This window comes from Austrofundulus limnaeus, unplaced genomic scaffold (assembly GCF_001266775.1).
Source record: "Austrofundulus limnaeus strain Quisiro unplaced genomic scaffold, Austrofundulus_limnaeus-1.0 Scaffold819, whole genome shotgun sequence".
Lineage (NCBI taxonomy): Eukaryota > Metazoa > Chordata > Actinopteri > Cyprinodontiformes > Rivulidae > Austrofundulus > Austrofundulus limnaeus.
In genome coordinates this window covers 52,540-68,095 of record NW_013953221.1, presented here as the reverse complement: position 1 = coordinate 68,095, position 15,556 = coordinate 52,540, and the positions used below count along the sequence as shown (strand labels likewise).

At 37.7% G+C, this 15,556-nt stretch overlaps 2 protein-coding genes across 3 annotated transcripts in view; both read right to left on the bottom strand.

The window, feature by feature from the left end:
- The window catches only part of tmem8b (transmembrane protein 8B), a 36,887-nt gene extending 33,989 nt beyond the window's left edge, over nucleotides 1-2,898 (bottom strand). The window contains exon 1 of one of the 2 annotated variants that reach the window (XM_014028840.1): nucleotides 1,802-2,898. In XM_014028840.1, the coding sequence (XP_013884294.1) occupies nucleotides 1,802-1,883 (82 nt within the window). In that variant the 5' untranslated portion in view covers nucleotides 1,884-2,898. The remainder of the gene's footprint in view (nucleotides 1-1,801) is intronic. The other variant, XM_014028841.1, reaches the window with a different exon arrangement.
- Nucleotides 2,899-4,416: 1,518 nt separating this feature from the next.
- mccc2 (methylcrotonyl-CoA carboxylase subunit 2) overlaps nucleotides 4,417-15,556 on the bottom strand; it is an 18,852-nt gene continuing 7,712 nt past the window's right edge. Inside the window, exons 11-17 of the mRNA XM_014028842.1 lie at nucleotides 15,362-15,434; nucleotides 15,182-15,258; nucleotides 14,042-14,108; nucleotides 13,664-13,820; nucleotides 11,981-12,095; nucleotides 8,807-8,892; nucleotides 4,417-4,793 (exon numbers count right to left, since the gene is read on the bottom strand). Of these exons, the coding sequence (XP_013884296.1) occupies nucleotides 4,676-4,793; nucleotides 8,807-8,892; nucleotides 11,981-12,095; nucleotides 13,664-13,820; nucleotides 14,042-14,108; nucleotides 15,182-15,258; nucleotides 15,362-15,434 (693 nt within the window). The 3' untranslated portion in view covers nucleotides 4,417-4,675. The remainder of the gene's footprint in view (nucleotides 4,794-8,806; nucleotides 8,893-11,980; nucleotides 12,096-13,663; nucleotides 13,821-14,041; nucleotides 14,109-15,181; nucleotides 15,259-15,361; nucleotides 15,435-15,556) is intronic.

The window sequence follows — 15,556 nt, the reverse complement described above, 5'->3', positions numbered from 1 at the left end:
AAATAGTTAAAATATTTATTATGTGCTTCTGTTTTTTAATTCAGATTATAAAAAAAGTCCTTCATTTTATGGGAGGACCCTCTTGATTCAAGAGAAAACTCAGTTTTTTTAAATGGCTGCTTATTAATTAATTAATTGTTAGTCAATCTATAAGATGAATCAACTTCAGATTAATTCATTATCAATAACTTGCATCCTTAAGGAGTTAACTTAATTTATATCTACACATATTCATGTAATTAAGCGTTTCAATGATTTGGCCYATTAATTGAAAAAATAATCAACCGATTAATCGATTATTAAAATAATCGTGAGTTGCAGCCCAATTTCAGTGTGCCAAAATAAGAACTGTTCAGGGAGAAAAAAAAACAATAAAACACTATCTGAGCTGCAAACAAGCAGTCAATTACAAAAGACGATGAAAACAAATTTGCAGAAGCTCAGTGGCGTGCCCGCATGCCGGACCAGCAGAATATTTACAGCCTACAATACTTTATTTGTGCAGCTGTCGGAGCCTTGCGCTCACCAGATTTGAAACGTCAACACATGCTGAGCTGAACACATAAAAAAAAACCAGAACCTCAGTTTTGGTGATGGATGCAACACATGACAGAAAGCACTTTTAGAACAATAAACTGGCATCTTCATGTCAACACTGCAGATTTACCCAAACAAGCAGCTCAAAAAGCCTCCTGTAACATCAAGGTTAGATTTATTACGGAGCTGTAAACGTGCCAGAATATGTAAATATTGTTTTGCCGGCTAAATGAAGACGTTTCATTTGGAAGATAAAAGCACCGGAGCGCTCCAAGGCTGCTGTAATCTCTTCAAGCAGCTCCTCCCTACCGCTGTTCAACTCCCCAACACAGACGTAATCCAGRTTTTTGTCAGCTCGGCAGGACGTTTGAGCATTAAACTTTTTCCAACAGTTTTGCTAATTTCCTGCTTTTGAAGATCTTTAAACATTTAGGAGGCGTGATTCTCCAAAAAAAGGGGAGAAAGAGCACTTTATTGGTCACAACAGCCTCCTTTTTCATCCCTCTCACACCCACCAACACATCACTGTAATCTTCACTTCTGTGTATGAGAAGTTTCATTTAGAAAGCAGATACAGGATTTCTGTCTTAAGCTGAAGGAAACTGATGGAGCAAAACAGCAACAAGTCTGCAGCATCCTCAGAGTGGTCCTGAGGGTCCGGGGTGACAGCAGCAGGTACAGTTTGTCCTGTGGTTTCCTGTTGACCCATTCGTTTCACCTGCAACCTGAATGACATCTTAAACATTCAAGACACAATCATGCATCCACTGGCCTGCTTCTTTTTCATGTTTAACAAGAAAAACTAAATAAATTATCTGGTTTTATTTGTCTTTATATTAAAGAAACACACTATTTTCATTTCTACTTTACTGCTGATGTGATTAGAATTAGAAATAAAACTGGACTCTATCATTTGTTATTACTACAGCAGGGGTCTGAAACTAAACGCCAAACAGAGCAAAGTTTACAGCAACACAGGGGCTGCAGGGTGGTGGGAGTTAGTTTAGTGCTGCCCAAACAAACATTTCAGAGCATTTTGTGTCAAAATCAGCAGCAACCCTCCGCTCTTTACACAGACCCAAAGACAGTCGTTAAAACCAGAGGAACGCGCTTTGTGTAGTGAAAGCAGCAGCAGCAGCAGCAGCAGCAGAGAGGATGCTCGGGAAGCGGGGAGGATTTCAGCACCCCCGACAAAAAGAACAGCTCCTCCGAGGAGCGGAGCGGAGCGGAGCCACACTCACAACCCCGACCGGGAAGCACTCACCTCCGACAGCGCAGAAAAAGGTGTAAACAAGCCAGAGGAGCCGCGGAGGGCTCCGTCCCGAGCCCGGCTCCAGCTGCCACATGGTGGAAGAGGAGGAGGAAGAGGAGGAGGAGGAGGAGGAGGGGAAAAGAAAAAAAAAGAGGCTAACCGTTCGGAGAGGAGGGCTACAGCCCGGCTGCAGTTTGCGGTCGCCGTGCTGGTCTACATTTTTTCCTGCCTTTTTTTTTTTTTGCCAGCGACCAGCTGTTTGTGCATGACGTCATCGAGACGACGACCAGGACGGCGCCGCCTCCGAGGCTCTGATTGGACGGCCTCGGCGCGGCGGGCTCTCTGATTGGTTCTCCGGTGCTGTCGGTCTGAGGAGGGATGCGGACGTAGACTGCACCACAGGACCCCGGACAAACGGTTCACAGGAGACTACGGAGGCTGGAGCCCCCTTCCTCCTCATCAGGGAGCCGYAACATAAAGTTAGCCACAATGTCAGAGTAAATCCTGCTGTCACTGACAAAACATTTCAGATAATTAAACTCAACTTTCACCATCAAAAACAACTATTTTAATGCCAGTCTGATAGGTCCCCTGTTAACAACTTCACTTTTCAAAATTAACTATRATCATCATCATCATCATCATCCCAATGAGATTGTGTAAAGCATTTTAGGAAAGCCCAGATCTCTCAGGAGTAAAGACAGAGGTACATCACACACAAAAACAAGTCAAAAAGAGAATACGCTTCGTTTACAAAAGAAAGATTTTGAACAGTTTGTAATATCGTCAACAGAATCTGGAGAAACCTCTGAGCTCAAAGAACAAGGCTGAAAGTCTGTAAGCCAATGCAGAATAAAGCTCTATCGTGCAAAACAAATTAGCCATGTAAAACAACAGATAAAAGAACCAACGCGAAATTAGGAATATCTGTTACAATAAATGCACAAAATCGTAAAAAAAAAATCATTTAAAATGGGGGGAAAATGTTACATTTGTTATGTGATTTCCTATTATTGAGAATATTACTGTCTATGCAGTCTATAAAACATTTTAAAAGAGACTGAAACTGGTGTTATTTTAGGAGCAAAGTTTTTAGTTTGGCATCAAGAAGTTGCTTATCTGACCATTAAAAGCACTCATTTAAAAACGATGGAACAAGCTTGATGGATTACATGAGTATGACGGATGTGAACCWATGATTTGAACATTGTTTAATTTTTTCATGTTTTATTTTTCCTGAAAAAAAGTAAAACTGCTGTTTCCAGTGATTGATTCTGATGATTGATTTTGTTCTTAAAAGTCCCAGAAAATACTTTTATTTATTTTAAGTGAGATGCAGTTGCAGCAAATTTGACACCAATCTTGTTCAAATCTATAAACTGTCCAAGCAAGACACTGAACTCCTGACCTTATCAGCAGGCACATGAGACAACCTGTAATCTATTTGTTTTAGCTGCAGGCACAAAATGAATTGGTCTTGATCTATAAATAAACAGACGTCACTTTTTTTTTTACAGAGCGCGACACTGACGTGTCACGAGCATTAAAATTTTACACCCATCAAAAGATTGTTGCTGCCACTGCTGCCTTGAACCATCCTGGTTTGACGGTTGAAGCAGATCTAAAATGTCTCTCTGTGCTTTCAGCCTTGTCCAACAGCCCCAAAGTCACTCAGTTTCTCTGAGACAAACTATCTGCGCATTGCCATTAATGAGAGTGCCTGTCTTGTGCGCCTGACAATTTGTCTCAAATGCCTTTTAATCCAGTGTGTGCACAGGCAGGCCGTGAACCTCGAAGGCAAAGAACTCCACAGCGGCGTGGAGGCAGAAGATAAATTCGCTCTCCTGTCCAGAAAACGATCATCGCAAAGATGCAAAAAGCAGCGTGGATCAGAAGTAATCGCATCTTTATTTTGTCAGTTTTTTTGTTACGTTTTAAAATGCACAAAACTTTTCTGAATCACCGGATCTCAGTGCTGCTGCTTACAACTGAAATCGAAAAGCCGAGGCTCGGCCGTGCCTCCTACACTGACATTTGGTGAAGGATGATGAAGGCGAATCGAGCAAACCAGTTTTTTTTTTTAAAAAGGTGCAAAGTGTGGGCAGCACACACACACACTTACACACTTGGAAGATGTGATGCTCCCGAGTTATTTCTGCTCTCCCAAAGGTGAGCCTCTCCACAGCCTCTGTCATTCACACACAAGCATGAAGGGCTTCCAGTTAAGCACTTTAACCAGCTGGCTTCATGCAAACACGCAAATTTACCGGTGCACCAAATCTGTGGCCTCGGTCCTTATGGAATAAAACAGAGACTCCTTGTCAAAATAATCAGAACTATTACAAATATGTGAGAAAACCAATTGTTCGGTGAAAGAAATAAAGCCGAGAAGCCATAAAAACAAAAAGGCAGTCGGCTGGTAAAGACCTGCTTCAGCTTTAGCACAAAACTGCACATTTGACACCGCAGAGGTTCATAGKCAGCTATTTACCATTAAATTACTACTATGAGAAATAGATTGGTTCAGAAAGAAAATGATAAAGACATCTGGTTTCTCTGAAAAAAGGTATGAAGTCTGGTATTTTTGGCTGAACAGTGCCCCCTTATGAAGACAACCAGCAAGTCAGTCAAGAGAATTTTTCATCTTTATTTGAAGAATGTGATGAATAAAAGCAGAATCAACTCAWCATTTTCTATTATTACAGTTGCATTTACACTGGAACAGGAACAATGAGGCACAACTTTTTAACAGGAGATGTCCCAAAATCCCATCCTCACATCGCTTTGAAATCTTCTTTTCGTTTGTTCCTTTGATTTGAGTGACAAATCACAAAAAATAACCCAACACTAAAAAAACTATAAAGTAAATTATAAATATGTTATGCGTTACATCCTGAAGACTCCAAACTGTGTCTTCTTTGTTGGTGCGTTGAGCGCTGCGCTGAGACTCAGTCCCAGAACCAGGCGAGTGTCTGCGGGATCAATGATGCCATCGTCCCACAGTCTGTAAAAACAAAGTGCTTCACATGGTAAATTACATCTTGAGACTATTGCACCTTGAAAACTATGAAAGGTCTACAATCTGTTGAAGCCACAACAATTAATAACAAAAATAATAAATTAAGGTTATGTTTCCTCTGCCTGGACCCTTCAAAGCTTGGATTGGTCAGTGAGCGACATTAATCACGAGTGTGTCTCCTTCGCAACGATCAAACCCACCATTTTTAGAACCCTCCAGCKACAGCGTTTGTTACTGTTATTTACCAAACTATCTGGATCAACAGGCTCCGAGCTGTGGAGGGAAAGTGGCCTCGACTCGGCCYTGGCATTTTTGGAAACTGGTGAAACATTATTGTCTTTGCCTTGGGCCGTGTAAAACATGTTCATATTGAAAGCAGGAAAGTGATCGGACTTGAATATTTATTTTCCTACATGTAAAGTCACCTCACAGTGTTGGACCGAGCTGCACCACGGACTTCAGGTCTCGCCAAGTGGCCCAGCTCTGTGTGGTGGTCCCTGTACCAGATTGGTTTCTTGTGTTTAATTCAGGCTTTCAAATCGAACATGTTTTACTAAAGAAAAGCTTGTTGCAGAAGTTTTGGGAAGCGATGTGATAATCCCGCCCACATCGAAGAGGCACTCAAGTTTTATCTAAAACCACATCGAGTAGACCCAAGTAGCAGGGGTGGAAGAAAATATCTAGGGATGCACAGATATGAAAATTTCAGCCGATATCGATATCCGATATAATTATTCCTGTTATGGCCGATAACTGATATTTACCGATATTACACAAACACACAAATTATATTATACATACACCCAAAAACACACTTGGGTCTTTTTTTGATACTGTAAATAAACAACCAAACCTCTGACATGGCTCCCTACTTCAGTTATTCCTGGCTGCGCAGCGTCAATATCACTATCATGATCAAACAGATGCCGCTCAACAAAACATCTCCCCTCCCAAAACAGAAACACAAAGATAAAAAGTGGGAAATCAATATCAGACATTAATATCGGCCCAGTTTTACATGTCGGACTGATACCGATATCAATACCGATATATCGTGCATCCCTAAAAATATCAATACGCTGAAATATATATTTCAGCGTATTGATTTTAAATAAATATATCAGGCAATATTTCATTTCCAGATAATGTATTGATTCTCAGTTAAATGCTGTTCTCACTTTTAACTGTTTTTTTTATTAGAATCGTTTGGAGAAAAACATGGCAATATACTGTCTTACTTACAGTATCGCAATTTATCGCAATATGATACGTACCACAGCACAGGGGTCACATCACCAAATTCTTGCAAAAATACAACCATTTCAAGTAGATGTCATTGTTGTATTAAACCATAAAAACATAAATTATAATTGTAGAAACTACTGAACTAATACAAAATCCTACAAATGATCATGAAGCTCCTTAGCAGAGTTATTATAGTTAACTAAAACTAACTAAATAACGAAAACTGAAATTCAAAAAATATTTTAGGTAACTAAAATAAATAAAAACTGTAATAAAATGAAAAAAAATCTGATAACTAACTAAAACTATATAATCTTTTTACAAAACTAACTAAAACTAACTGAAATTATAGATAGAATATCCTTAGTTTTAGTGTTTGTCAATTTATTTTCAGACATGTGGATCTTTTTTTTTTTCCAAATCGAGTAGTTTCACATTAGCTGTGGACCGTAACAACACTTATTTACAGTCTGCTGCTCAGCATCGCCTGCTAAARGACGACAACAAAATTGGGAGAAAGCGGCAAAGTCCACTTTGGGCTTTCTTTGAATATGGCTGCGAGAAAAATAAAAGCAAGTGTCTTGTAGTGGAAACAGGTGATAAAACAGGTGAAATACTTATCAAGGGAAAAACTGTATGAATCAAACTCACACAACATGCTAACTATGACTATCTTGACACGCTAGCTTCTCTCAGTAGATCCTGTGAAAAACAAGCAACAGTTTGGAAACAACTACCATCATCGTCCTAAAATAATCACCCAAGTTTGTAGTTGGCAAAATTGAGTTACGCAATCATTTTAAGAAGGTGTTGCTATAATGGACTGCTTTCACTAGTGACCAAATAGCTGCTGGTTAGTGAACAGGAACATCACAAGCTGGAGAATGCATTGGCAAATAAACTATATAAAAAACTAATACTATAACTAATAAAAACTAAACTAAAACTAAGCATTAAAATGCATTAATAAAAACTAGCAAATCCACTGTAAAAATTAATTCAAAAGTCAAAACAAAATAAAACTAAACTATAATGAAAAATCCAAAACTATTATAACCTTGCTGCTTAGTACAGAATTAGTGCGATATTTTCTCAGCAAAGAGCTTCAAGCTTAAACAGACAATGACCTGTGTTGCTACAGAAGTTTACTGTAAGTTATAAATAAACCAACCATTGTACAAAACCCAAACAATATTATTCCAAACATCAGTCGAGCATTAAATGAGACCTGGAAGCTTGAGACTAGCAGGAACGTTCCCATAAAATGTTTTAAACCTCAGTGAGGCTCTTCCCACATTAAATTAAATCATCTTAATATGGGGCTCTGCGCTCMYGATCCCTCTCGGGCCCTTGGGCTCTGGTCTTCCCTCTGTCTGCCTCGTGTCTTGGGGGTTGGGTCTCCGGTCCTCCACAGTCACTATTAAATATTCCATTGGAGAAATCTTGTATACACACTAGGGTTGGGCATAATCGTATCATGTGCAATTAATCGTCAGAAAAACAATCGATTAGTTTTTGGCACTTTACGATTAATACGATTAATGCCACCAGGTGGACTGACTGGGGATTATTTCGGTCAGTCCGCTCGGTGCTCCTCTCTGCTTCAAATATGACGAACATTAAAAATAAAGTTTTGTAATTTATTTATCTATCTACACAATTTTAAATATGATGTATAGTCTGAAGACTGTAATTTTCACACAGTTTGGAACAATTTCTTACAAACAGCAAATCTTTCCCACTAAATTGGTCATGAGACTATGACATGTGACTACGAAATAAGGGTGTCCAGGGACTTCAGGGGATTAATTGTCAAATTAATCGTTATCGGCTAAAAACCACTATTAATCGTGATTAATTTTTTTGCCAATATTGCCCAACCCTAATATACACGCATGTTCACAACCGCTCACAGACAGGTGCTCTGATCCGGGGGGTTCTGACWGGTCACTGAGTGTGTATTTATGTCTGTGTGTATATACTGACAATATTTATGAATGTAGGCATGTATGTATGTATATCTTTATATATGTATGGGTATATGTATATTTTTATATATGCCCTCCATGTATTTATCCATTTATTTTTCAGGTGAGCGGACAGATGTTGGGTGTGTGGTCCTGTGTTTTCTTGGTGTATATTTAATATACTTCTAATCGCTATTTCAATCTTTCTAATTACTTCTCTCTCTGTTTTTCTCTCTTTCTCTATTTTCTCTTCACTTAAAAAAAGTCACTGATGATGAAGAAATAAATAAACTAAATAAACTAATAATATTTGGTTTCGTTTTCTACTGAAGTGACAAAAAAATCATCTTCATATGAAAATATAATCTGTTGAAACATCAGCTGCACACGGTTTGCCACTTTATGATTTGTGACATTATCATCTGACTTGTGCCTTACGCACAAATTTATTGATCACAAAGCACAAGAATAAAATGAAAAAGCCAAACAACAGGCCATCAAATGGAGAAGAAACACTAACAGCATCAGCCCCAATAGAGGCTGTTTTATAGCTTCTTGTTTGTTAAAAAAATATGTATAAAAAATCTCATGAAATGTTGAATTTTTTTCTAAATAAATAGAGGAAAACAAGAAAGTTAATGAGTACCCAAAAATTCTCCAAACAGCACTTTCTCCTGGAACTATCCAAACCAAAAGAAATATAGATAGACTGAGCCCAGCTTTTGAATACTTTAATTTCAATCCACGGCTGCCTGAGAGATACGATGTGTCGCAACCAAATCTCACCTGGCACTGGAGTAGTACGGGCTGCCTTCCTCTTCAAACCGCCGAATAATTGGTTCCTTCATGGCAGCCTCTTGTTCTGCTGTGAACTGTGAATAAATCGTGAAAACAGAAGACGGTAATAAGGGCTGGAGCCAGAGGCATTTTAAAGGTTGTCTGAGCTATTGGAGGTGTAGTGAAATGTAAAGCTGAAAGCACACAGCTGTTTCATGTGTCACGAAGGCCAGTTTCATCAGCTTGGAACTACAGAGCCGATACGTGTGAGGAAATAAAGGGAAAAAAATAAAAAAGAAATATGAAAAAAATCCCTGAGCAAATGTAACAGCTTTTTAGAGCTCTTAGTTCAGCTTCACAGATACGAGAAGCTTTGCATCAGGAAACTAAACTACAAATACGAACATAAAGGATGAACACACTCAAAAATGAAAAAAATCTCTTTAAGTGGTTTCAAGAATAAATTTCCACATATTTTGATTCATRACTGAGCAACAATCTGATTTAATTTTGGAGCTCATAATAAGATACATATAGCCACAATATACATATTATACATCCAGAAAACATTATTTAGAGCTTTTTCTGTAAGTGATAAAAATAATAATCTAACTTAGCAAGTTTTAACCTTTGCTAGTTTTCCCACAGCACCAGAGGATGTGTTTCTGATGCGCACGTTTAAAACAAACCTCACGCAGAGCTGATATCATTACAGCCCAGCTATCGTTTCTCTACAACGCACACATGCTGAGGAAGGAATCTCACCAAATATCACACAAAATTCACCTCAATTCTGTGTCTCAAACCWTTTTTAAAATGACCCTTCTTTGAAAAACAGGCATTAAAGTAACACACSATACAAACAACACTGTTTATGATTAAAAGACAGAATTAGAGCTAAAAATAAATTTAGTTTTGCTTACGGTGCTATTGTACAATTTATGTTTTTAACTAAAGACAACAACATGGATAAACGTATTTCTAAGAAATCAACATATTTCAAAGATTTTAGATTTCGAGATATTTATTATAAATAAAACTGCTTTTTTGCAACAAAACGGAGACTTTTGGTAGAACTTCTGATTACATACTAGGGTAGGGCAAAATTGTATCTTGTGCAATTACTCATCAGAAAACTTGACSATTAATGCTGCCAGGCAGACTGACTGGAGATGTCAGTCTGCTCGGTGCTCCTCTCCGCTTCAAATATGAAGGACTTTTTTTTTWAAGTTTTTACTTGACATATCAACACAACTGAAAAATTTATGTATAGCCTGAAAGTCTGTACTTTTGACACAACTTGGAACAGATTTTTACACAAAGCCAATCTTTCCCACTAGAGTGATTTAAACTGGTCATGTGAACAGGACATGCAGGTGTCCAGGGACTCCAGGGGATTAATCATCATCAAATCTAATCGTTATCYGCTAAATTTAAACTTCAAAAAAGAGTAATTAGATTAATAAATAATGCTGTGTTTTTTGATTCCACAAACCCACTGTTTTTAAAGTCTTCTGCTTTAAAATTTAGTGACATAGTGTATTTAAAAACACTGGAGTTACTATATGGAGTAAGAATAAATAGTCTTCCTGATGGTATTCAAAGATTTTTTTAAGTTACGGGAAAATAATTATAATTTAAGGGGGTTCTTTGTTTTTGAAGTACATAAAGTAAGAACAAATATCAAATCCAGATGTGTTTCAGTATTGGGTGTTACATTGTGGAATAATTTAAATGATGAAATTAAGTTTGGTGACACTCTTTTAAGTTTCAAAAAGAAGTTAAAAAGAAAATTAATTATGAGTTATGGTTTGTAGTAGTCAGTTGTGATGATATATTACATATTTGTTTTGCATGTACGGACAATAATAAGGATATTGTTGATAAAAAAAAACTGTATTAATGATTTGCATATAACCAGGATGTAGATGAAGTATGTGTGTTTTTTGTGTATTTTGTTTTGGGGGATCCATTATGAATTGTAAGGTGAGGCAAAACAAGCTATTGGCTTCTGCCTCTACCTATTTGGTCATATAGGGTTAAAGTTTTGTTTGTTTTTGTGTGGAGTGTTCTTTAATGTGACCAAATAAAATCATTCATTCATTCATTCATTCATAAATACCATAATTAATCGTGATTATTTTGCCAATATCGCCCAACCCTGTAACATACTGTATATAACTTGTAGTGCCTTTAACTAACTGTAGACATCAGTGAACAGGTTAGAACCTGTTAGAACTTCTTTTCTCAACTAACTAAAGTTTTTACAGATCAAAAGAAATATCTCCTCACTGAGRAATTCCTCCATTCTAACCTTCAATAAGACGTTCGAATACTGGACTGCACTGACAGACAGAATGTAACCCCTTTTTAAATATTTATAAATGTTATCTGCTTCGTGGGTTTCCATTAAATTGAATCTGACGAGTGAACTCAGTGAGTTATGAAAGACTGGCTGCTGTYGGAGGAAATAAACCTGCAAACAAAGAAGGCAATGATATAAACAGAGTAAAAAATAAAATAACCGTCTAATTTACTCAATTAGTCTAAATCTGTAACAAAAGCAAACYAGGAGAACAAATCAGTTCAATGGAAATACAAAAACCTCTATCAGTTCAGTAAAAATACCCATCATTAAGTGAGTTATCAACAACTACCTACATAATATTCACCACAGGCACACATAACGCAAATTATCAATCAACTGTTTTACTCTGGTTTAAGAAAGATAATTTTGTTTCCTCTTTGATTTCTGTTTGATACAGAGCTAATTCAGTTCATCTGTAGTTATACACAATAATACAGAAAGAAAACGTACTGAGATATGTATTAAAAAACCTGACTAATAATTAGGCTCTATTATCGTTTTACAATAAGACATATTGCGTGTCATTAAAGCTTGTCACCACAGCAGTGATGTGAGACGTCATCCTGAAGTCGTTAATGTGTTTTTAATACAACCAGAGCAGCAAACCTGACACCGTTTAATTACAGCTGTTTGATGGGAGCAACTATTCTGGATAAGTCATCACAGCAACTCTTAACGCCCATCTAATTTTACTCAGCCACGTCAAGACATTACAGAATGAAAAGTGACTTTTAAAACGTTTTTGTGGCAGCAGTTTAGACACCGGTTTATGCTTTTTTTCAAAGGAGAAACCCAGATGGGCAGATAGTCATTACCTCCTTCCCCTCGCGCGCCGTCCGATCTTTAGTGATGGTGGCCAGAACGGTTGCTGCTTGCTCACCACCCATCACAGAGATTCGGGAATTTGGCCACATGTAGAGGAATCGTGGGCTGTTAAAAAAAATAAATGTTTTATTACGACAGAATGACAAATTCAAACTCAATTAKGTGGGAAAAGAACGTGTAAAATGAAATTTCAACTAATGAATAAAACTCACAGCCAAAAATGACAACTCTGAATTTGCAACTATTAGTTTTATTCTTTCCTCTACATGTTGTATATTAATGTTAAATTTTAAAAAGTCTGTTATTGTCCTGATAACACCACAAACATCAGTTTGTTTTAAAACACTTTAAATTCTTTTGTATTTCACTTCCATGGAGTTAAGTTTTCCTGCAACCTTTCAAGTGTTTTCTTTGTACTTGAGCTATTTTTTTTCACTCTTTTTTTTCTTTCAGTCCTTGTACCCGACTGTGCACCGTGTGCCTGYATAGGGATGGAAAATCGTCCCTATTTTCAGATCATAAATCATGGTCACTGGCTATCGCCAATAGACGATCATATCGGTTGAGAAGGCATGCGCAGTTACGTTGTTAAAAAAAAGAGAATCCAATGCAGAAAAATAAAAAGTCAGACACTCGTCACTCGACATTGTTTATCCACAAATTGGTCCAGGATTAAGCTCAAAAGTTTTTATCAGTCAGATTTCACCGTGAAAATCATCTGTTTTATCTCCTTTTATGAGGTTTTGGCCGTTTGACTCAGTTTGACTATCTTTATAAATCGCTGCTTCCTGGTAGTCGGCGTTCGAACGAGTCACGTTTTTCTCTCTCTCTCTTTCTTTTTTTAAGCGAGTGGTTGAAGCAAACGCAGCATCTGAGCGCTTTTAGCACAAACAAACACTCCCACAAATTTTATGCGTTCTTATGTGGAGGGGGGTGAAAAGTTCGACCCGCACACCAGAGCCCAGACTGACGGGGATGAGCAGGGGTGAGGGAGTGCGCTCCGGTCTGGTTCGGAACTGGTTAGTTATTTGTTCAAACGTATGATTATCATGAATTATTCGTTTTGTAACTAAACGTTATAATATACCACTTATACCATTTGTGGCGCACCAACGCAAGAAGATGAAAAGGAGAGACGTGAAGAGGAGCTGCACACGTTGGCTCCGACTCCGAGAAAAAGAAAAAAAAAAAGAAAAAAAAGAGACGCAGCACTGTTATTTTATTCCCTCAATTGCACAGATCACAATGATGATGATTAAAACATTTTAATTTAAAGAGACGGGCGCATTTAAAATTTATTTTACATCCCTGGCAAAGCATTTAATTAATTAATAAAAATCGCCCTTAAAAAAGAAACAAATCGCATTCCAACCCTTCAATCGCAGATAGACGATTGAATCATAAATCACACCATCCCTATGCCTGAATAAATGAGGAAAGTGGACAAATGGACAATAAAGTAAAAAAAAGTCATCCCTCCCCCTCAAAAAAAAGGTTTACCTACAGGAAATGAACAGTATTTGAAAGCTGTGTCTTCAAGAAAACAAGCTGATTTTTCCTACTCATGCAAATCCTTCAAAAGTAAGTGTGCATTCATTCCCAAACAAAACCGAGAACATTTTGTTCTTGTTTTTTAAACTACTGCAACACATCTCTCATCTGATGCTTCGTACCTGTATGCTCGTCCACACATGCCGTAGTTTCCTGCACCGTAGGAGCCTCCGATGATAACAGTAACTTTGGGTACATTAGCACAGGCAACAGCAGTGACCATCTTGGCTCCATCCTTGGCAATTCCACCTGCTTCGTACTCCCTTCCCACCATAAAACCTGAGGTTAAAAAATAATGGAGGAATAAAAGCAAACAAATTTAAAAAAAGTTTGAGACATCTCAAAGGAAAGAGACAAATTTTTACATCATGCTGTGAATCTGTTAAAGTTTAAACTGACATCCTGTATCTTAAGATTACATAACAAATGTATAAACACCAAAACAAAACAAAGACCCCCGACAGTACACCTAAAAACGTAGAGACAAAATCTGTACCAACCTGTTATGTTTTGAAGGAAAACAAGAGGAATGTTTCGCTGGCAGCATAATTCAATGAAATGRGTCCCCTGAGAAAAAGTGAATTATTTAACATATTTAAAAGATTCCTTACATTGAAGAAGAGTTAAGAGCTACGATCATTACATTAAAAATGTGTTTGCTTTATTTTGGAAGTCACTTTTATTAGACTTTTATGTGAAACAGCTTAAGCTGTGAAAAATAATCCATCAGTTTGCTCTAAAAAATGCAAATAACAAAAGGTTATTTGTTTCCTTTCCATAAATAAAATACCTGGGGGGGGGCTTTTAAATAGCCCAACAGCTATTATACCAGAAGCACAAGCCTGTTTTAAATGATGACAGAGTGTCTCATAAATGCATCGTGAAAAGCAGGTGCTGTATTGATTTTTCTTGAATATGCTCTTCAGTCACATCTCCTCGGCACAAAACACCGTCCGTCCTCTTTGACAGTAATTACACTGATGAGACGGCCTTGGTCTGAGCTTTWATGCAGAGACCCGACAGAAAGAAAACGAATCAAAGAAATCTTTCTCWGAGTCAAGCTTGTAATCTAATTCCAAATGCGTTTGGGAAACCGTACTGGTGTAAYATCACAAACTCAGCTCATCATCTTCTCTAAGCCTGCGTAAAGTTCAGCTCTGCTCACAGCAAATTGGCTTCCAAGTTAAGTGAGTTATAAAAAAAGAAAATTCTGATTGTCTCTTGTCCACAGTTTTAAAATGCTATGGTATTAAAACGCCATTCATCAGAGTGCTCGTGAAATAACAAAGACAAGAGCAATTTGAGAGCTTATTCAATGTGAAAAAGCCTGCACCTGTGACTGTGAAGAGTCATTATAAAACATCTATGAACACTAAGCTACTGCAGGAGAGACATATTGGTATTCAGCGRGGTAAGCAGCAAATTCCCCATGGAGATTACCTGATTACCTGAACTGCTTCAGTATTGTGTTTTAAGTCCTTGACATTTTCACAGGTGCATAAACATTATAATGCTGCCTCTTCACGGTGATCACAGGGCTCGGCATTTAACACTGCACAGGTTTTCACAATGCGGGACGTTTATTTATGCTTTCAAAAACTATTCGCCTTAATGCTGCCGTGGGTTCGAGGCATAAATACCTTTTTTGCAGACTCTGAAAACAAGACTCCGTTGTTGCCGATGATTCCGACAGGGTAACCAAATATTCTCGAAAATCCTGCACGAGCACAAATTGGAAATGAAATGTTGGAAAATAAAAATAAAAAAACACTCCAAGCAAATCGTAATTCTCTGCGTTGGAGAAATTGAAAACAATCTACCTGTAACAAGCGTGTCTCCATAAAAAGCCTTGAACTCATCAAATTTACTGCCATCCACTATTCTGGCAATAACCTGCAATTCCAAAGAAAAAAAGGTCAACTCATAGCAGTCTGGTTTTATATTACTAGCCCTGTTTCCTGACTTCACACACACACACACACACACACACACACACACACACACACACACACACA